The 22,781-nt window shown below is 38.3% G+C and overlaps 2 protein-coding genes and 1 pseudogene across 3 annotated transcripts in view; 2 read left to right on the top strand and 1 right to left on the bottom strand.

Moving 5' to 3' along the window:
• The window catches only part of LOC135195034 (dymeclin-like), a 64,020-nt gene extending 57,907 nt beyond the window's left edge, over positions 1-6,113 (bottom strand). Inside the window, exons 1-2 of one of the 2 annotated variants that reach the window (XM_064221354.1) lie at positions 5,983-6,113; positions 2,198-2,409 (exon numbers count right to left, since the gene is read on the bottom strand). In XM_064221354.1, coding sequence (XP_064077424.1) covers positions 2,198-2,337 — 140 coding nt within the window. In that variant the 5' untranslated portion in view covers positions 2,338-2,409; positions 5,983-6,113. Of the gene's footprint in view, positions 1-2,197; positions 2,410-5,886 lie in introns of both variants that reach the window. The other variant, XM_064221363.1, reaches the window with a different exon arrangement.
• LOC135195515 (ubiquitin-like modifier-activating enzyme 1) overlaps positions 1-22,781 on the top strand; it is a 139,275-nt pseudogene that overhangs the window by 60,667 nt on the left and 55,827 nt on the right.
• LOC135195017 (ubiquitin-like modifier-activating enzyme 1) overlaps positions 13,370-22,781 on the top strand; it is a 99,105-nt gene continuing 89,693 nt past the window's right edge. The window contains exon 1 of the mRNA XM_064221314.1: positions 13,370-13,665. Coding sequence (XP_064077384.1) covers positions 13,585-13,665 — 81 coding nt within the window. The 5' untranslated portion in view covers positions 13,370-13,584. The remainder of the gene's footprint in view (positions 13,666-22,781) is intronic.

The raw sequence follows: 22,781 nt of genomic DNA, 5'->3' as shown, positions 1-22,781 counted from the left end.
TGCTTCCTCGCGCTCGGCTGACGCTGCTGGTCTGGCAGACGTATCACGTCTGGATATATCCTCGCGCCTGTAAAGCGTTTCTCGCTTGTCTGGCGCTTTAGTCCTGTAAGACGCTTCTCGTCTGGAGGAAACCTCGCGCTTGACTGGCGCCTCGCGCTTGTCTGGCATTTCAAAATCGTCCAAAGAGTCTCTATCAGAATAGATCTCAACGCCTCAACGTCCCACAGGAGCCTCACTCCTGGCGGGAGAAGGAGACGAGACTTCTTGACAGGAAGCCTCACGTCTTTCTTACGAGGGGGATCCTTCGAAAGGACTCCTACCAAGGCGGATAACTGTTCTTGCGACAGCCAAAATGATCCTCTTGGAAGCTTCTCGGCGTCTTCTCAAACTTGACGGGAGAGGGAGACCTCGAAGGAGTTTTGTCCAAACCATGGACGTCAAAAACCCCCCCTCTTAGCCTTCTTGATCGAAGGAGGCGCTTCTTCCGAAAAGCGTTCGGGGCTAGAATCCAAAACAGGATCTTTCCAGTGCCTTTCAGGGGCCTGGACAGGTCCGAATCCTTCCACCCTCGTTTAGAGAGGGAGAAGCGGACGAAGAGAAGCACTCTCTGAGGACGCTTTTCCTATAGCGGTCCTGAGCAGTCTGTCTATTTACAGAGCCTGCTGAAGGGACGCCTGACCGGGGGGAATTCTCCCACAACCTCCCGTACGGCTTTGTTCGATTTTCTTCTCCTCTTGGGCTTGGGAGCTTGGAAGAGGTCTAGGCCTGGAGCGTCGCAGAGACGGTCAGTAACGCCCCCCCCTCCACAACACTGGGGACACTCACTTCACTATAATAGTCACTTTCACAATCCTTACCTTTCATGGCAGCATTTTGGATTTCATCCTGTGAAAGAGTAGCTTTCAGTTCAGCAATTTCGAGGCCGAATCTGAATGTACAGCCAGTGAGGGCCCTGATACAGAATTAGAATCAAATGCATAGTTAAGGGAAAGAGTTTAGAATCATTAAAAGGCTTGTACAACTACCTGCACCCTTAGATGCCGCCCTTCTGACTATCCCTTTCTAACTTCTTCAAGTAAGAAGTTAGAGTCTTCCATTCCTCAACATTCAACCTCTCACATTCATGACAGGTGTTAGAAATAGAACAATCAAAACCTCTACATTTGCGACATACAGTGTGAGGATCAACCGAAGCCTTCGGTATCCCTCACCTTGCAGCCTACATTCACACACTCTCACACAACCACTTGAATCAGACATTCTTGAAGAAAAATCAAAAGCAAGTCCAAATCCAGTCCACAGTAGCGAATGCCAAAACAACGATCCAGGTACGTCACCAAAAGTCCACAAAAGATGATCAATTGTCTAGAAAAGCGAATTCCAGTCAGGAGGTGGCAGCAACGATGTTGATACCACCGGCGACAGAAAATATATGAGTAGAAAACGGGAATGGTTCCTAGTCCTGCCGCCCAGGGCAGGCCGGTAGATCACCTGACCTACCTGTAGCGAGTGCCGCGAAATTTGAATTTCTGTCGGGGACGACGGAGTCTTAGCTATGTATATATCTGACAGGTAAGTTGATTGTATGAAAACAGGAATTTTTGGATATTTATCATAGAAAAATACCGCAAGTGCGCAAATTTTCCGCGAATAATGCAGGGAAACGTTCCCGAGAGAAATCCGCAAGCAATGTGTGATTCGCGAATGGAGAACGAATCGGGGGGTCCACTGTACTCAACTTAGATGAAGAAGCTTGGGGTTCTTGGGCAGACATGCTTCGCCAAAAAACTCTTCTTGAGGACAGCGAAAAAAGCGTGTGCGTACACTAGATGTGCTAATACAGGAATGAAGCGTTCGGGCAGAAGTTGTAGTAGTAGCGAGCGGAAGGTAGACGTTGTAAAGGCACCTATCTAGAGAGGGGTTTAGAGAGGAGTCTTCTAATTGGCAGAATATCTGTGGTAGTGGTTTCCACTCGCCCTTATCTTATACAGACACCCTTTATGGGTGAGCGAGCTGGAGGTAGTAACTTCAGCATTCCATTTAGCTTTTTTCTCTGGTATATTTAGCATCTACTTATACCTAGAAATGTGTGCTACAGGAACATTTCACCAGCCGACACAGGTCGAACCCAGAAAAATCATACTACTGTATTGAACCTTGTAACAATAAATTAAAATAAAAACTCCAACTAGCATACCTTGAGTTTGGTATAGAAAAGGTAAATGACAGGACTTGATTCCAGAATGGGTCATTGGGTGTGATGATCTCAGGGCTGACAAACCGCTGAAGGTATTCATTTGAGGACAGCCCACTAATACTACTGCTGCCAGCCCCCATTTTACAGATCCTCTTCTAGTATCCTATAACACACACTATTTGCTCTTGAAATCACATGTTTCATCCAAGTATCTGTAACAGAATGGATAGCATTAACAATGACGAAATATACATGCTGGTTAAAAGTAAAATCAGTCCAAACTTTATGCTGGGTTACGGTCTTGAAAACCAGTTTTAATCTTGAATACTTCGAGTTGAGATCCTCCATACAGCATAGTATTTAGTATGTATACTGTAGTGCTAGCTCTCTTGTTTATTACCTTATAATAAAACGTGAAAGTTGCCAAATTATTTTTTACATACTGATATTTAATAACTTTTCTTGTACATAAATACTGATTCTTTTTCTTTTTTAATGATTTATATTTTATATTTGACTTCTAAACATTTTAGTTTTTTACTCATAGTACTTCCCAAAAATATTGGTCATTAAATAAGATTTACTGCAACCAAGATCATACTACAGTACACAAGATGCCACCTAATAAACCCCCAATTAATGTATCCCCTTAGAAACAGAGGTACTTCCTGGAAGACAACTGGATAACTATTACAATTAACCAAGCACAATGATACCTTGAAAACAGCCCTAACCTTCACATTTTTCAATTTTATATACCAACTTACTGGTATGGTATTATAGAACTACACTGATATGTCATTGAAACTATGCCTAGTAATCCCACTACACCCTGTTTACTTATATCAAATATAGAACTTGAAGTAATCCATCAATACCAGTAATGCAGGGGCTTACGTACAGAACACTTCCCGGGATATCTAAGAATAGTAGTCATAACATTACAAGTTTTCTTGCAGAGTACTTATATGCTTTCTGCCTCTTTCCTGACTGAACTATGTATAGGAAAAGAAGGTTGGGAAGCCGAGGTTAATGTTTCTTTGTACTCTGCAGTACCCAAAGGATGAGAATTCATCCCTGAATAACGAAAGAACTCAAGAATTCAGTAGCTACCATCTCTAGCTTGAGATTTTCCAATGTTTTATTTGCCACAAATAACTGTTGCTCATTTTCAATACATTAGCCTTTGGTAATTCAATATTTAAATAACGGATGCGGTTTCCCTCTTTCATTTCAGAAATTCTGATGGTGCGCAGTTGCAGTTGAAGTCAGTGTTTATTGGAGTATCACTGAAACGAGAAACTAAGATCTACAGTGCAACTGCAGGTATTTGTTGGGAATCCTGCAGTTAGTCCCCAGATCTAGGCTGGTGGCATGGTCCACTGAAGGTGAGCCATACAAGTAACTCTTATCCACTAAGTGTTTCACAACAAAATGAAACATCACTGCTGAATTTGGTTTAGGTTAACAGGGCAAGATAATAAAATTATTCTTTCAATGCTTCTTAAATACCTCCATGACAGTGCATTGATAATTCTTAGGGAACCCAGAAATTTAGGGTGCAGTCTTTCAAACTCGTTACAGCTTTTATCAATTGAGTTTTTACAATGAATTTTTTTACCTCTTTAAAAACTTCTTAGTTTTATTATCAGTTAAATGCACAGTAACCCATATGAAAATTTTTTATATCCAGTCTATTAAGGACTGAAGACAATGAGAGTTAAGCTAGTCACATGATTAATAATACTTTTATCACCCATTACATACAATTACATAAATTTCAATAATCTTTATCCAAGAATTCCAGTTATTTAACAAGTTGCTCATTGACCATTAAGATCTCTTTACTACTGATTTTCTGTTTTATCTTGTCAATTGCAACAACATGACTATCCTCATATTAGTGGCATTTAGTATACATGTAGTATTGTGGTGCAATCTGTCTATCTTTTTTGGCTCAACATCTACTGTACCAGAATTTTACCAAAGATATTGTGGGGGAGGGTCCAAGGGGGAATAATCCAAAACCCTTTAATCCTAGCTAGGTTAGGGAGGGAGGGCTCAGTAATAATGTAAATTCCATTGATGATTTTAATGTAAAGCTCACAAACTTAAACAAACCCTTTTTCCAATTAATCCCCTATTGTTTTTGGGTTTGATGGGATTGGGTCTCCAATCTTAAACTGCTCATTTCCAATACTGTAAATAAGTTTCACCTGTATCTCACTATAACAAATCAAACAATTTTATACTAAAAGTCAGTTTTTGTCCATATGCAGCACGAGACTTAATACAACTTTAAAAGTACGCTATAATAAATACAGATGGCCATGTAAACAAACAAAAGTTTAAAATATCTGCGGCAATGTATTTATAACAGAAGTCATTTAATGATGTAGAAAAATGAGCAGGAAGTTTCTTACTGCAATTGCAGCACAATTAAATCTCATGTAAGATAGTTTGATATTTTCTGGAAAGCTTTTTAAATGGTAAAAAAAAAACCTTGCCTATGCTAATCAGATGTATTGTAGCGGGAAAGATGTGGGGGGGCGCACTTAGTGCAGTACTGTGTACTGTTAGTAACCTAACAGATGGTATCACAAGAGTAGCTCAGGATTTCAAAATATACATGAAGTAAAAGATTTTCAATGCCAGAAATGCATTATTGGAGCGAATGGAAAAAGAGAAGATAACTGAGAACCCTTTTGTGATAGATGGGATCACACTAGATTGTGAAACAGAAGCTGAGAGAGCAGTAAGAAAGGGTGGATGAAACTGAGAGCGAAAGCCGGTATAAACAAACTGTCCCTATAGCCGAGGGATTACCAAGGAAAGAATTAGGATAGATACATGAGGCCATTACTACTCCTATACAGCTATAGTATGAGCACTGACAAGGAAAACAGAAAATGGAGGAGATTTTGAAGAGGTGGGGCCATACAGTGTTAAGATTTGTGGTCGAAGTACGGTGGGAAGATCGTAATAGGATCAAGGGATTCGATAGACAAGGCATAGGACCATTAGCCTCAAAAGAGACAGATCTCAAGGCTACAATGGTTTCGATACATGATGAAAATCAGTTGACAGCCTATGGAAACAGCAGGAGAAAGACCTGTAGAATGATCAGGAAAGCATAGAGCAGGGAGACAGATGAAGACCTAGAGACTTAGACCCAGACTTCAGGGAGTTCAGGCAGAAAGTGCACAGGCCACAGGTGAGTTAAGATTTCCTTTTACACCCGACCCTACAAAGGGAAAATCCGACATAGGCTACTACTAGGCTAGGTACCTAATGCTTACCATGAAGATCATGGTAAATTTACACATGAACAGGTTCAACCCATTTACAGATGCAAGCTCTTCAAGCTCCCTGGGAGAAATATTGTGTGTAGGTATTAGCTCTTAAGATTCCTTCATTTACAATTACTAAGGCGTTAGTTAGCCTTGGCCTAGCAGCAAATAGTATACTAGTAGCTAGGAATAGACAAATGCTAATTAGTAGTACCTAGTATTAGCCTAACCTATCCTGGTCCTACGAAGCATCATATTTAACACATTATTGAAAGCCGTAAAAGGGCAGTCTTAGACCAGCCTTGTAGAGTAACGCTCCTGTCAAATTTAGCTATGACTTTGACGCTATCTGTCAAAATGAAAGAAATAAAGGTCTTGCGAAATGTCAAAAAAGCCTACCTAGCTGTAAGATCACTGACGTGTACCCTTCGCAATCTATGCCTATTTTTCTTAGTTTCCTCGGTCTCTCTCTCTTCGGTAATCCTCGATACTTACCGTCGCTCCGATGTCAGAACGTCCTCGAAACAGCACGTCGAAATATCCTAATCACAAAAATTCCTGCGAAGTAGTACCTGACAAATTCACTTGACGAGGTTCAATGTAAACACGTCGACTGCTTGTGACGTCACAACTTTGCCGTCATTGGGCGAGAGCATTTACCTCGTAGCGCCTTCTATTGGGCACGATTCCGGCAGTGTTTTGATTGGTTGGCATCGTTTTTCTTGCCTTGGAATTAAAAAATCAAAATTACTCTACGAAATGGAAGTTAAATTCAATAGCTTTATTTTTAAAGAGTAATATATAATAATTATAATAATTTTAGTACTTAAAATCAATATAAAAAGTTAATTAGCATATAAATATTTTCATTTATTTCAATTTCGTCGTACTGAATCCAACTGCAGTTTCATATAATATGAAAGAGGATAAAAGCAAACTTAATACATTAAACATTGTGTGTGATGACTGTAAGAATGAAAGGGAAACTTTAAAGAATAAGGCCATATAAGTTAAAGTGATTTTCTCAGCATGTCTCTGGCTTCAAAGTAGACATCCAGAATGAAAATATTCAAAACCATCCAGTCCATATTTAGAAATTATGTTTGACAAGCGTTTTCATTACCGAAAGTAAAAGAAAAAAAATTATCTTAAGCCGTTCTATCAGGTGAACAATAGCTAGTGATAACATTAACATAAATTATGGCCATTGTGAATATGGCTTTTTAATCTGGTATTAGGGTGTACTTGACGCAGTTAATTTTTGCATATGGATATACGTATATAGCATATTATTGGAGCGATGGCAGAATTAAAGTCAACACTGGTGTCATATGGCTTAACGTTACTGTAGAAATCGCTCTAAAGATTCAACTCATAACATACTAAAGATAAATCAACGCGTATCACAGATTCTTAAGCAACGTTATAGGAGTGGGAAAGTCTACTGTATATTTAATTTCAGACTAAAAAAAATAGACAACAAAACGAAGATAATTTAGGTCTTCACCGGTTGTTAAAAAAAAGATAAACTTAAAACTATTCTTAGAGTCAGAACTTGAATACAGAATGTATAAGATTAATATGCGATGCAATGGCTTTTGTTATTCGAACGGATCAGTGAGTACGAAGAAAGATGAACAGCCAAAGAAAAGTGGTGCATAAATGAAAACGTAGCCAATTTGCAGCAGTAGCTGAATCCCCAACATTTTTAAGAGGCAGATTTACCAAACCTATGAGATAATAATCCTAAGCTCTTTTAATATAGGCTATGAATAGCGCACCAACAGTGTTAACAGACTTTATTTCAAGTATCTCATTAAAGGTAATGTATGTCTGTATAAATTTATAATACAGGAAACATTAATACTAAAAATAGAAAAATAAGCATTCAAATGACAGGAAATTGGCCCTCTTATCTCTGGTTAACCAACAAGGAAGATATAAAGAGAGAATCATAGAAAATAAGACCTCAAGATGGATTAGCAATAACAAACAATATATAAAATTTCTTTCGTTGTGCACAAAAGTCATAATTACAAGGAGTCACTTCAGGGGAAGCAGTTTAAACCTCTTTTCAAAAAAAAAAAAAATCATTGTAACGACCTCAGTGACCTTATCAAGGAGAGGCATAAGAGATTATCTGAGGAGGAATCACTTTGGGCCCTGGGCCCGTCTCCTGAAAAACACATCGCTGCATTGTTAACCTAGAAGTGCGTTAGGTAAATGACTGATGAAAATCACACACAAGTCTAGATAATAACATATTATATATATATATATATATATATATATATATATATACTATATATATATATATATATATATATATATATATATATATACATATGTGTGTGTGTGTGTGTGTGTGTGTGTGTGTGTGTGTGTGTGTGTGTCAGAAGAGGGAGAGAGAGAGAGGCGTTATGCTGTTGTCACAGTGCTGTGGGGAAATCATTTAATTGTATAAAGCCATACGCCACAGAGAGAGAGAGAGAGAGAGAGAGAGAGAGAGAGAGAGAGAAGAAGAAGAAGAAGAAGCAGGCAGGGAAGGAAAGAAAAAGCGGAAATTGAGAAGAAAACGGCCGAAGTACAACCTAGCACTCGTATCACTTAGAAAATAAATGCAGCTAATTGTAGCCTGATGCGTACGCAGCTAAAAATAAAATCAAGCTGTCATGTGCTACCCTTCTTATAATACAGTAAGACTTTCATGGTGAATAATAAATGTATTTCTTTTCATTGTATACGACGAAAACCATTAAAACAAATGGTGTTCAAACAGTTCTCGCAAACGGCGACGAAATAGCGAATGTGATGAATACCTTCTGCAGGATAGATTATAATTTTGAGTATAAAAACATTACTGATATTTTTATTCTCCGCTTTACTTGCTGGTAAATTTTGCTGCTGGTGTCCCAAAATTACCGTCCAGAACTTAACGCGAAGCAGCTATTGGTCCTACAGACGGATTGTGAAACGACAAACCCTTGAGCACTGTGATGAAACAGTCTCGGTGTTTCGGAACAGTCCGAAGCAGTGTGCCCATCTTGTGTTCGCTTTTGAAATGTCCTGTTGACATCGATACCTGGTAAAATCCTCTTACTCTTTTTGGGGCGAATCTTTCATACTTTTATCTTTAATAATGATTCTTCTGGAATTCAAGTACTTTTAAGTTATTTTGATTACTCTGTGTTTACACTAAAGCATACGTTTCGTATGACACACCAATATCTTAATTTTTGTTTAGTAAGATGGTTTGTTTGAATTTGCGATATATAACGCAATACCTTACGCATTAACTTCTAGAACAAGCGAGATATAAGTTCTCACAGCTAAAAATAAAAATGATCACAATCAATACGGGTCAAGAGTTAGCGGAAGTGACGTAATTCGACAGTTTTTATACATTCGACCTCTGATTATTTCTTCTGGCTTCTGTTAGCGTCTGAAAGAATCAGCATTAGCAGTGAAAATAGTGCGATTTTGAAATTAATGTATTAACAGAAGCTCAAATAGCAGTGGTGCGGGAATGTCGTACGAGTTGACGTATTAGCACAATTTAAGCAAGCAAAATTAAGATTCTTTTATAACTGAACAAATTATTCGTCCAGCACATGCCCTTATCTAAAGACAAATGTGATAAAGCGACGAAGGAGATATGTCTGATTAGGACCTCTGGACTCAGATTTAATATGCCAATCATTTGCTGTGTCATGAAAATGCATTTCAGAGAAAATATGTAGCGATAATGACAAAGACGGAATTATACATGAACATGTAAATAAGCCTCCAGTTTTATGATCTATGTTTGCACACAAATTGCTTCCCGTAGACTTAACGACAGAAAGTGGATATAATAAATGAATAATAGTGAAACCTTTTCTTTCGTGAAGTAAGGATTAAAAGAGTGTTTAAATGGTAAAAGAGCATTTCAAAGTTTAGTGAATGCTGATGCTTTTCAATTCTGTATATATTTTCCCCAGTCAAAGGAATATGATTCCCAGGTAACCTAACTGAATTCTAAGAGTTAGTTTCATTTCCAGGTTTTGTTTGTTTAGTGATCAATTTTTATCTTGAATTTTTTTCTCTAACATTAAATGACGGTTCTTGAAATAAGAAATCACAGACATTCCTGTTGAGATGATAAGTTTTATATTGAAATTTGAAGTAAGATTTATATATGTACCGCGCTATATAAAAACATTTTGCTTTTACATACTCATTTGTTCATAGATTATTAATTTCATTTTGTGTAGGTGAATTGTATACAGGTCTTTTATCATGCGGGGCATAATTAGAGGTGACCGGCCACATGAACAGTGAACACCTTTGGCTATACAGTAGTTTACAGGGTCACGGGTGTAAGGTCTAGTTCGTTATTCAGTTAACTGGTCGATACATCTCTCTTTCTAGACCTTTTACAGCGCAGACTAAAACCATGGCTGACAGCGCATCTTTACCTGTTAAGGGTTGGATGTGAGTCTATGGTTGGCATCGGTCTATGGTTGTCATCGATGGGTTTGGCATTCAGCGTTAAGGCTAGCAGCACCGTGTGGTCATGGTGAAGTGGCGGCTCTTGTTAAAACGATGGAAAAAGATAGTACTTCCTCTTTACTATGCCTATCAATCGATGGATGACGTTACTGAATATGTATAGAGCCTCCGTCAGAAGTTGGCGAACGCATTCAGATTTCCTACAAAAGTGTCGGGAGGCCAAAGGGGGTTCCAGGTAGTGCGATGTTCTGTAATGGCTGTAAGATTGCTGCTATATGTAGAGGCAAGGTGACCGTTTGGAAAAGGGCGAGTAGTAGTCATATATTTAGCTCTTGGACTGGCTAATTCTCTGTAACCTTTGTTTTATGGTTATCTGATCCGCCTCTTGATTTCATTGTTAGAGAAGCTGTCGTTGACAACTACCAGGATTGTTCTGTCTCTTTCTTTGGTGGTGTTCTTCCAGGTTGGGTAAAGGGGACGCGTCCTTCGGACGCAAGTGTCTATGACGTTCCATCTGAAGGTTTCTCTAGGTACGAGGGAAGATGTAGTACAACCATTGTACAACAGCCTGCTCTCGATCGTACTACGCTGTTGTAGTCGGAGTGTCTGGATGCCGCCCTTTTTATCGCTGGAGGCTTTACACAATTATCTCCATTCGTTGCTGAACCTCAAAAGGGGATGGATGGCTTTTTCTGTCCGCCCTCAGATCTCAAAAACTCCGAGGCTAGAGGGCTGCATATTGGTACGTTGATCATCCACCCTCCAATCACTAAATATACCAAAGTGCAGCCCTCTAGCCTCAGTAATTTTTATTTTCTTGAAGGTTAAAGTTAGCCATGATCGTGCGTCTGGCAACGCTATAGGACAAGCTGTCACCATGCCGTGACTGAAAAGGTGTCATGGGCCGCGGCTCAGAAAACTGGATTGCGCCGAAGGAACTTCGACGCATTGTTTTTTAATTTGTTTTATTTCCCACCTGTGAATTTTGGAAAGATGAAATTTGATTAGTTACCAGCAGTCAATTAAACAAATGAGGAAAACAAGTATATCTTTCAATGTTACAGTATCATCATTATTTGGCTGTGATAACGTATAGTGACTGCTACCATTACGTCTAGTGATGCTTTATTATTTCTTCGTCTTCTTCTTCTTCTTCTTCTTCTTCTTCTTCTTCTTCTTCTTCTAATAATAATAATAATAATAATAATAATAATAATAATAATAATAATAATAATAATAATGAATACATCTACCTTAACGTAAAGAATGGGTACAAATTTTAAAGTTATGGTCTCCAATACAGAGGTTATAGCAAGGTTTATTTCCTTTGGAGTCTCGATAATTTTACGTTGTATACAAACAATAACTTTCATTTTTTTACACGTTAAAAGCAAGCCTTATTCGGGGCATCTCTTCGCTTACTCAATAATTTACAACAAACACACATTCTCTTATTGTTAAGTCTCGGTTGGTTGTTCCGAGTCCAGAGTTCTACACTAGTCTTATGCACGTCCAGACGCCTTAATATCAATTAATAGCATTGTAAAAGGACCCGTTACTATTATACCATTAATAAAAGTATCTTATTATTAAATAACAAGTAGAAAAGCATAAATAACACACAACTGTAGGAAATAAATAAAAGTGAACTCAGTTCTACATTGTAGAGCCATCGAATGAATACTCGATGCGATGCAGCTCTTTCTCAGTTGTAAGACAAAGAAATCTTTGTCACACTAGATTGTATGATGTAGAGCTTGATACAGAAATGAAATAGGTGAAAAGTAAATTGAAATAACATGTTCGCTGCACGCAGCAGTTTCTTAACATTTGACGAATAACGGCAAATCAATCAAATTCAGACCGGATATCTAACATGGCTGTTACAGGCACTTTGCTGTATTACACTAGTACTTTCATTTGTAAGCCTTGAGAGGAAAGAATAAAAGGACATTTTATTTTTAAGTAGGCCTAAGATATAAGGTTCCATTATCTTTAAAAATATATATAATTTATTAGAAAAGGAAATAATCTGGCACTTTAGTACAAAGGAAATATATTATAATATCGTCATTATATTAAATAGTTACTATTTTCATATGTAACTTGCAAAACCTCTGTTAGCATTGCATTACGATCGCGTTGCAGTGTCTTGAGTATCTTGTTTGGTTCCAGTGATGGCTGTATCTTAAATACTCGCATCTTTGTGTACAATTTACTGTTCACTTTACAGCATATACAGAAGCGCTTGTAAATGGGCTTTCAGCTTTAAATCTCTCTCTCTCTCTCTCTCTCTCTCTCTCTCTCTCTCTCTCTCTCTCTCTCTCTCTCTCTCTATTCTTACGTTTTGCGTAATGTGCGGGAGCGTGTTTTGAACCTGCCATTTTGTTCGGACAGTGAAAGGAAAGGTTCTTTTTTTATTTTGTTGGTTAATGCTCCTTTATTCCACATTCTCAACTTTCATTTTGAAATGTTAATTTGCCTTTATTGTTTTAGCCTGAAACGATGATGGGTGTTTTGTTCGAACCGAATTTGAAGCATCGGGCGAAGTGTTTCAAAGCGACCTGTAGGAAGCAGCCAAGCTCAAGATTTTAGATTTTGTGGAATAATGGTAGTTCAGTTGATATATTCGACATTCGGTGAGAATAAAATAGTCTTTTTTAAAAATTCCTATAATATACTGAAACGATGGTGAATGTTTGGTTCGAACTATGTCTCAAAGCAGCGGCCCAAGTGTTTCAAAACGACCGGTTTGAAAGGATTCGGATATAGTGGCTTAATGGGCATTTATTTGACAAGACGTATATACGTACAGTTGTCGACGAGGAATAAATTTATTTCTGTTTATTATTTCATCCAGAAACTGTATGTTACTCGGTATTATGTTCAACGTTTTCCCTTTTCTTTTACTTCGATAGTAATGGCTTCAGAAAAGCTCGTGAAAATGTTGAACCTGACAAGTCATAAAACAGTATTTTTAGAAATAAATGAGATATATCATAGGTATAGTGACCCTCCAAGGGTTAAGGGGGCGGATGTTGTTCTTTAGGACTAATATCTTTCGTTGGGGGGTGGGGGTCATTATTTCTATGATATTTATAGTGTTTCGTTGATGTTTTTACAGGCATCCCCAACGGGCTTGCACTCATCACGACACATTGGTGGGTATATACACACCCTTGCGGGCCACTATTCAGATAATATTCTTTGCGAAAGATCCCGATTTTTAGATCAATATTTACCACAGTATGCTAGAGCTTTTCTTTATTCCTTTGGACATATTGCTCGCGACCCGAATCTTCTCGAAGCATCGAAACAAACTGCTTCAAAAAAAGCGACGGGTTCGAAGTCTCGGCCGGGTCCGAAACATCTTTGTGTCGGTGTTCGACTTCGTTCGTCTCTGGCTGCTGCTGCCTTGTTGCCGTGCACAATAAAGAGAGCGCGTGTGTGTGTGTTAGTGCTCATACCCCCCGTTTGCATTTATTCAAATAGCCGCCCCCTCCACGAAATCACACGACCTCTGCGGAAGGGTTCAGGAGGACAGACAAGTCAGCGCGAAGAGGGACGTTGTGGAAAATATATGTCAGAGTGAAACCGCTGTTATAAATGTCCGAACTGCAGGCTGAGAATTCACAGCCTCCTTGTAAACGTCCCCGCCTAGAACCTCCTGCTGTCAACGGCAATACGGTAAGGAATAGCACTCCTACACGTTTATATCGACGCTCTGCTGTGCCTTTATAACATTATCGCCGTCACGTTCTCAATTTTAACGGGTTAAATCGAGTCCTGGCCGCGTTGGCAGGGCGTTTATATATATAAAGTCGCCCGCCAGCAGCCGTTGCTTGCTGCATTTTGGCTTCTTTTGTCTCGGTGGGAGTGATTGCCGCCGAGATGGGTCTTTCAATGACTTTATTTGCGTTGTTCTCGTCATATTCGTTTTCTAAGGAGGTCGTATTCATTCTTATTAGAGCTGGCAGGAATTTTTTAACGCTTTGAAGAGCATTTATTTCGCCTCGAGTCGAGGTATGAGTTTGGACGGACACGCCGTCTGGTCCGGCCCCTAAATCCCTTCCGGTAGCCCTGTCGGTCATTAGTTATTAATAAACTCCTTAACGACTAATTATGGCGTTGTTTACAGTCAAACAACATCAATTTGGCGCTATTGAGTAAAGTATTACCTATGCCTTCATTGAACGTTACGGGGTGTCTGTATCCTTATCGATAGGCTGTCAAAATCCTGTCACTTGCCTCGCTGTGACTCATTGCCGCTATGCCTAGCAATGGCTGGTAAGTCATTTAACCAGTTCATTTCTAGATATTAGTAACATTAATAAACTTAAATTCCTGCCCGAGGCCTATCGCCTATACAGCAGCACCAATATACCTAGTAGGCCTATTAGGTAGTTACGTAACCTGTCATTCTAGGTACCCGAGACATTTATCTTAATTGGTTGTCACCTAGGCCTATCCAAGTAGGCCTCTTGACCATTCTGTGGCTTGGACAAGTAGAAATATACTTTTATTGATGGTTGGGAAGGTTAGGCCAGGCAAGCATGGATGAAATTAGTAGCTGTGAGGGTTTAGCTAGTAGTAGGCCTAGGCTGCAAAATTTAATAGGTAAACAGATTAGTATAGGCATAGCCAGGGTAATGGTAATCAAACCCTTACTGAAATAATTGAAAAGACAGGAGCTTTGGTTAGGTTAATGAAAAGAAAATTTGGTATGATGAACTAGTTTGGCTTACCATGGTAGGCTATTTAGTGGTAGATCTAGGGTACTTATCCGCGGCGGCCTAGACTATGGCAGTTGCGGTTTTTCTATGGAGTTTTACCTACTGAACAAGAATTTTAAGTAATATCTATTCGGACGATTGTAATTAAACCCCTAGGGGCCAGCACTAAACACGGCGAAATACACTGGATGTCGTATACGCGGTTACGTTCCTTGCCGTCCATGCGGACTGCTTCTGTAGAAATACCTATTTAGTTATTGCTGTTGTTTATCAGTACGATATTTACCCAATCTTTTTTTTTTTTTATGTTTATCCCAAAAGGCTGGGTTATTTTTATATATATTGTATTGCTCGTTTTTACGTATATCCCCAGAGGATTGTCTGCTTGGTGTACATATGGGTAGCTAGCCTATGTGCCATGTTTGTTTTTACGTTTAGGTATCTCCAGAGGCTAGCCTGTCTGTTTATGACATACAGTGTACTGTATCTGGTTTTTGTTTACATTTATCCCCAGAGGCTGGGGTGTTTATGTTTATAATGTATAGCCTACTGTCTTGTTTGGTTTTTCGTTTGTCGCCAAAGCGCTGATACTGAAAGGTGGCTCTCATTTTACACCTACACTACTAGTTACCAAACCAAAAGGTTGTTGTAGTAGGCTAGCATTCAGTTTTGCTGAAATTTTCATTAGGGTCTAGGTTATGTGTCTGGGAATTAAGTACAGGGGTATGGAAGATGCCATGGTAGCTGAAAGAAAAATAAATTGAAACAGCACTTTTCTCTATGTGAGGTTAGTATATAGTTTGTAACAGCGGGGGGTCCTCGAGTTACGACGTTGATACCGTTCTTTACGATGCCATGCGTAACAAACGAATTTCAGCGTAAGTCCGGAACATTTGAAAATAAAAAACCACATGATTTAATGTAAATACCATATCAATAACAAACGAGAGGAGAACAATTCCTTACTCCTTTATTAGTTTGAATTGGCTTCGCACACTGGAGAGGAAGCTGCGGCTGCTGGAGAGGACTGGGGGGGGAGGTTAGTTGCAAGAGAAAAAGAACCTCCAGAAGTTGCTGGAGATGCTGAGGGGCAGATGATTCTTGAGGTGAGGCAATGAATTCTAGAGTTGAGGCATGAAACATTCTAGTACTGGAGGAATGCTGATAACCTACGCTGTCCTTAGGGTTATCACTGTCGCTTTTCATAAGGAGCAGATCCTTTTCACATGTTCAACGATGCTGCCTCTTTATCTTTGATAATGGTAGCAACCGGTCGAATCGGCTAAGGCCAAGCGATAGCGGCCAATGTTTGTTTGTTGGCCGTTTCTCCTTCTACGGATCGCCTTTATAATGTTCCACTTTAATTTCCATGGTGGATGGCCTTTCAGTTTTCTTCGATGCACTACCATCAGAAGAGTCCGCCTTGGCGCTTGGGGAGAAACCATAACAAAGAAAGCAAAAAGTTACAAAAAACCATTTACAACAAAAACGAGGGAACCACCGAGGGAGAGGGAGGCAGTGTAAACAACCAAAATGGCGTATGGTAACGAGGACTGGAGCGTAGCGAAGCGACGCCCTGTCTCCTCTATTCCCCCCCAAAAGCGATTAGTTCTTCCGCCGTTGCGCCTGGGAACTAGTTCGCGGTTTGTTACGTTTGCTTACGACGCTAAACCGAGTAATGACGGAACCGACGCAAAAATTATTTTTTATTTTTATTTATTTTTATGGGGGCACGTTCGTAACCAACCCGAAACCATCGTAAGTCCTGAGTACCAGCGTAACCCGAGGACTTACTGTATTATAGGTACTTTGAAATTGGAAAGCAGGGAGTAAAAGCAGTTAATGTTTGCTGAAGATATTAAATTGAACTGGCAAGGAGTGACAAAGAGTTATGTATATAGAATCTTAGGAGAGATAGGATATCAGACCAGCCATGCTGCGCTTATTTTAGGATCAATTGTCGTCTTGGGTTGTGCCATGTATACATATGGTAAGATAGTGCATGAATAGCCTTTATGAAAATAGTTTTTGTTCTTTAAAATGGACTCAAAGAGGACTTGGTAAGATAAGATTATGTAATGCCCAGTAATCAACCCCCCACCCCCCCCCCCCCCAACCCCCCCCCCCCCCCCCCCCACAACACACACCAAGAAAGTATGTGGAGCCCTAGTATAAAAGAATATGCTGTACATCAGGGCAGAGGGTAGAATATTTCAAGAGTTAGGTTTGGTTAGGCCCAGGCACTCGGATAATAAGAATCAGTGGTAAAACTAGACTCCTGCTGCACCCCTCTGGTTCATAACTGCCAATTTGCAATTTGAAATGTGTGCTTTATTTTGTATTGGCCCGGTGGGAATAAACATCAAAAATGTAACCAAATGGCGACCATAGATTAAAAAAAAAACTTTACAGTAGATATCATAAACAAACAAAAGACGTAAACATAAACAAAAGGCAGTAAATTTCCTGGTGTGTTAGGAACCAGGCTGCTTTAGTAGTCTTATGTGTGGAATGCTAGTGGTGTCACAAAGTTTACCTATAGTAGGTGAAGCACTTTAGCAAGTTGAATAACTAACTGCTCTCCAAGTGGAGTGATCCTCTTATCTATGTATACTATCTAGGTTAGGATTCTGTGCAAAATCTCGTGACTGATCCATTTTTCTATTTATCTGGAATAGGATGTTATACAAAGTCTTTTGATTGCTCCTCATATCTAGATTCGGATACTGTACAGTGTTGTATGCCAATACTTCAGGTCCTTTTGCTTATAAATGCATCAGATCATGTGATAGGCATGAGTTCTTGCATACATCAATATTGATAAAGCTTCATGATAGGTTTATACACAATAAGGCGATTTATTGCTAATTTGAAATGTAGATGTCAGATGATTGTTTATTCTAATCATTAAAATAAACCTTCTTTAGTTTTTGTGTATCGTTCCTATGGAAACCAGCTCTTGCACATGTTTATCCTACAATTCTCATATATACTTCTGATGTTGGTAGTTAGAGATATTCAAATGAAAGTGAACTAGAAGTAGTTAAGCATTGACCATTATTGTATATATAAATCGCCTCATGTTGTTATTAAAGCAAATAAACAGCATTAGTTGCATTTCTCATCTGGAGTAGAGTACTGTAATTTATTTAAAGAACTCACTTGTTTTAAACTTTCCATGGCTACTAGTTGTCATTTCTTGAAGAAAGCATGACATTACTACATTGAAACTTGTCTTTCACATGCTGAATCATCTTGTGTACGAGTAGATTATAAAATTAATCAAGTAACTCATGCAAGTTAAACTTTATTTATTAGTTTAAAAGGTTTTTTCCTCTTTGCCATTATATTTGAAAAACTGGCAAAATAGAACTAATTTTTTTGTATTTTTAAGTCCACCAGTCCCAGTCAGGATGTTGCATTTACCATGTCGGTCTGTTTATTGTTACACATATTGTTATGATGGTACTCGGTTGAAAGGATCTCATCTTTTGTCCCCTAGTGTAGCATTTTCTGTTAAGCACCACAAATAAAAGAAAATTACAGTGGGCCCCCTGTATTCGCTGACTCACATATTCATGGATTTCTCTATAGACCATATCTACAAGTTATTTGCTGAATATTCGCGTATTCGCAGTATTTCTCTGAGACATATGCACAAATTACTGTATTTTCATATAAATTTCATGATTAAATGTTCTTTTTGTGATAAAACTATTAAAAAATCCAGGTATAAACATTTTTAGTGGGTGTTTCTTGAGTTTGACTGAACTAAATAGGCAGTTCTTAGTCTGTTTTTGTGGGTTCTAAGTATTTGCGGATTCTAGCTATTTTGTGTTGGGGGGGGGTTTCGTCTGGAATGCATCCCCCGTGTGAATACGGATGGTCCACTGTATATGCTTCTTCAGTTAGAATGAGGATGGCATGAAAAACAGTGTGATGATTCACTGACTGTTGTTACTGTTTATGACTGAGTCAAATCTTTTTGCAGTTTCAATGTTAGTGTAATAGCAACCATGTAATATTTGCTTGGAGAGGTTTTCTTTGTTAATTAAGATAATAAAAGAATTTGATAGTGCAAGTTGTAAGTTTGGGAGGAATTACATGACAAAGCTATGCAGATTACTATTCGACATAGCTAACACATTATTTTCTCTTACACTTTCTGAGTTTTGAAGGAGCAGTGGACTACATCTATGTTTTGTGTCGTCACTAAGAAATCACAAGAAAAAAAACAAGCAGTAAAAATGACTAATGCAACCAAAATGAGCTAATACAAAAAGGGAAGCACAAACCCTCAGCTCTCAAGGAAAATGAGTCCAGAATTGAGTATAAGCTGTGAACTGGAATAGCGTAAATGAAAAGAAAAACTTTTGCAAGTGAATGTAGTCATGATGATGTTTATATTTAAAAAAATTTCTCTGTGGAGAAACAAATCCATAGTTATTTATTTGTTTTATGGGTACAGTATGTTATTTACAATAAATCTCTACTCAGCTTTTGGGAATCTGTTCAATTCCTGAAAGCTCTGTAGAAATGTATTTGTAAATATATTTACCCATATATAACTGCATATTTATTTCTCCAGTGTTTTTTGAGATAGACTGTAGGTGTATGTGTAGTGCACCAGAAAGTTGGTCCGGTGTAAGACCTAGGGGAAACCATGTACAAATTACACCATATTCCAGTTTATGATCTAGTTTATGCATACCATACCTTAGAGGCTCCCAGGCCATTGGTAGAAGTTCTTGATGACTATGTTTTAGCAGCTCGAACCGGATCATGAAGGCTCTCTCCGAGGAATACCCTTATCCCACAGTAAAAACTCGTAGGTGAAACTAAGCTTAAAACTAGCTTAGTTTCACTTTCAAGTTTGTACTGTACGCCTAAGGATAGGACTGGAGCTTTTGCAATGTGGTTTAAGTAGCCTAGATCATAGAGAGCGAATGACAATGAAGAACTGCACCATGTGTAATTTAATTAAGGCATAGATATGTAACTTGGGGACAGTTGTCCAAGGACCAATGTCCCTACCTTTCTATCTGTGTGAGGGTCCTTTTATCAAGGTTTTAATTTAGGTATTTCTGATGGTGTTTACCATTTGTAGGGAACTGTACTGTACTATATCCAAGCATTACCTTCCTGTGAAGGTTGTTTCCATGCATGTCTTGTAATTGGCGATTATTCATAAATGCCAAACTAACCTTGGCTAGTCTGATTTTGCGAATCTTGAGGTTTCATCCTTCAGAACTGCAGATAGTTTGTGTAGATGCCATTTAGGCTGTGTCCTTCTACACAAATAGATCTGGGCCTATTTTTTTGACAAGTATTTTCTTGTCAAGGAATATACAGCAATCTGCAAAATCATACTCATACTGAGCTACCTTCTTGGTTTTATTTTAAGCCATGAGGTTTGAAGCGAAGTTAAAACTAACTTGGATTACAGTACACTGTAGGTATTGTAAAATTTTTATTTGATATTTTTTTGTTAGTATGGTAGTTTGTACAGTATTTCTTCATTGTTTTTTTTTTTGTTTACCTGGTCATTTATCTGGTCAAATTACCTGGAATGGTAGTGAATCCCAGTTTCAAGGGCACCACCATACAGTTAACAGTTTTAAAAAAGATGCCCTGCAGGAATTTTGAAAGTTTGTTTGCTGTGTCTCTTTGGTCCCTGGTTGCACCCACCTTTTTAGCCTTCTATTTTACATGTTCCTACTTCCTTCCATCTTTTCAGTCTTTGGCACTGAATGACAGAGTGCCCCCACAGTTGGCTTTAGGTTTATTGAAGTTCTTGGACGTTGGAGGTAGAATGATAATTCAAGACTAAAGAGAGCAATTGAGATAACATTGTTGAAGATAAGGCTTCAGATCATAAGTTTGGAGACCTTGTACAATGTTTGTCTACAGAATTGGAAAGTTATGTATTCACATATGTTTGTCTGTCCATAAACTACTAGTAGAATATCCACAAACTTTGGTTTGGTTGAAAAATATGGCCACTTAAATTGATATGGCTGTTGTCTGAATTCCATGTCAGATGTTGACTGAGCACAATTTAAACAAAAATAAAGGTCAGTGTTTACCCCTTTTGCTTGACTTTTAGTTCAGAGGTATGGGTCACCTATGCACACCCTTTCTAGAGTCTAGACAGCTTTCATTGCCTCAGCATGAAAAGAATCCTTGTGGTATACTGGCATCACAGAATGATCAGTATGGAGAAAAAGACACTAATTATTAGGCTATCTTAATGCATAAATTGGATTCCAAAGAAAATGTTATGCAGGGAACACAAGGGGAAGAGATCTCTTGCACTACTCTGACTGTGAAGTGTGATCTTTGTCAAGGCAAAATGACTAATTGGGAATAAAATTTCTGGAACTGAAGCCTCTTGAGGCAGGGGGTTAGTGAGAGATAGGAGGAAAGGCATGCTAAATGGCATGACAGTAGTACTCATTGGAGCCATAGTAGTTGTAGTTTTAGGGTAAAGAAAATCTCTCATCTTGGAGAATTCACGATGTTAAAGGCAATGGTTAATTCCTCTGATTGTGGCAGTGTTGATTTCAGTTTTCAGTTCTTTCTTGTTAAAACTGTGTAAGATGGCAAACTTTTAAGAGAAATTAGCCATTAATTTTTATTTCCCAAGAGACCGAGCATTATTCTCATATTACAGATACGTGTACATTTCTTTCCCACATTTCTTCCCCTTTTGAACAAGCAGAAGCAACAATTGTGGTGATTGTTATAGCTGGTGTTGTAACTTCCAATTTTCGTTGTTAAGAGATGCGCACTATCAGAATTGCTTTCCTAGTTGTTTTTAAAAGCTTCTGAGTCATGTTCCATATTAGTTTATGCAAGAAGGATATTGCATGAAGTAGCCATTGTTATAGCTTGGAAAAATGCTTCTCTGTAAATGCCATCTTGTAATTTCATGTTACTAGAATTTAGGATGTTTATATATCCAAAATTTATGGTTTACAAACTTGTTTGGTGGTAGTCACTGTGTCATTTTAATATTTGGTTCTTTGTGAATATAGTTTATCAATTTTTGGGTTGTCATTGACAAGGTAGTTCAGGTGCTTGATCTTTACTTGGAGTGGGTTAGGTATTTGGCTATGACATTAATTTGATGTAGGCCTTTATAGTCTTACCGTTGATGAATAGTTTAGCCACTCTTCTAAACTATGGGATGGCCTTCTCAAAGATATTAGCTAAGCTGGTAAAATCTTGAAGTCGACAGTGGAATATTGGAAGGTCATATTCAGCAGAACCATATCTGGCCTCTTTACATTTCAGATTTATTGGATAAGAATGTCTTTGCACATGTATTTTACGTAAATAATATGGTTCTTCGTTTGTGCTTATTTAGAAGGTCCTATTTTGCCTAAAAATACGGTTGTGTTATAACAACCATATATACATTGCAAGTTTATTGTATATTTGCTGTTAATAATTGTGCTACTAACAGTCTTCCGCTGATGATTAAGCTTGACTTGTTCAGTATTTCAGCAGGTGTGCTGAATTCTGTATCATAAATAAAATTAATTTGAAGCTCTTTGGTGAAGTAATAAAGTTTATTGTCTTTTACATGTATTGGAAGTTTTAATTCTTGATCACTTGTTTCAGTGCCTGATTCATACTGTTTTCATGAATGCTCCTTGTTTGTACCACTTGTCTTATTATACTTTTACATTCATTATTGTGTTCATTGTCACATTTTAGTAGTACTGTGAAGGTTTATATGTGTTGCTCCATACCACCTCTACAGATGAGAAACTCCATACCACCTCTACAGACAGATATAATGTAATAAGAACATGCATGTTGTTTGAATTTATTAAGTACATGCATTGTAAAGTTTCATTGTAACGGGACGAACATACAGAGGAAATAAAGCACCAGACCTGTTATATTATACATGAGAATGCAGGATAAATTAAGTACGTGTCCTTAGACTATATACCATCCATCTTGCTATTAACCTCATATATCCCTTTTGAAGAGTAACATCTGGCTCATTGCATGGTTATTTATTTTGTAGCAGTTTAAAGCTTATGGGATGCTTTAGTG

The sequence above is a fragment of the Macrobrachium nipponense genome, chromosome 20 (assembly GCF_015104395.2).
Source record: "Macrobrachium nipponense isolate FS-2020 chromosome 20, ASM1510439v2, whole genome shotgun sequence".
Classification (NCBI taxonomy): Eukaryota; Metazoa; Arthropoda; class Malacostraca; order Decapoda; family Palaemonidae; genus Macrobrachium; species Macrobrachium nipponense.
The sequence above is the reverse complement of the archived record's forward strand: the minus strand, read 5'-3'. Positions and strand labels throughout refer to the sequence as shown.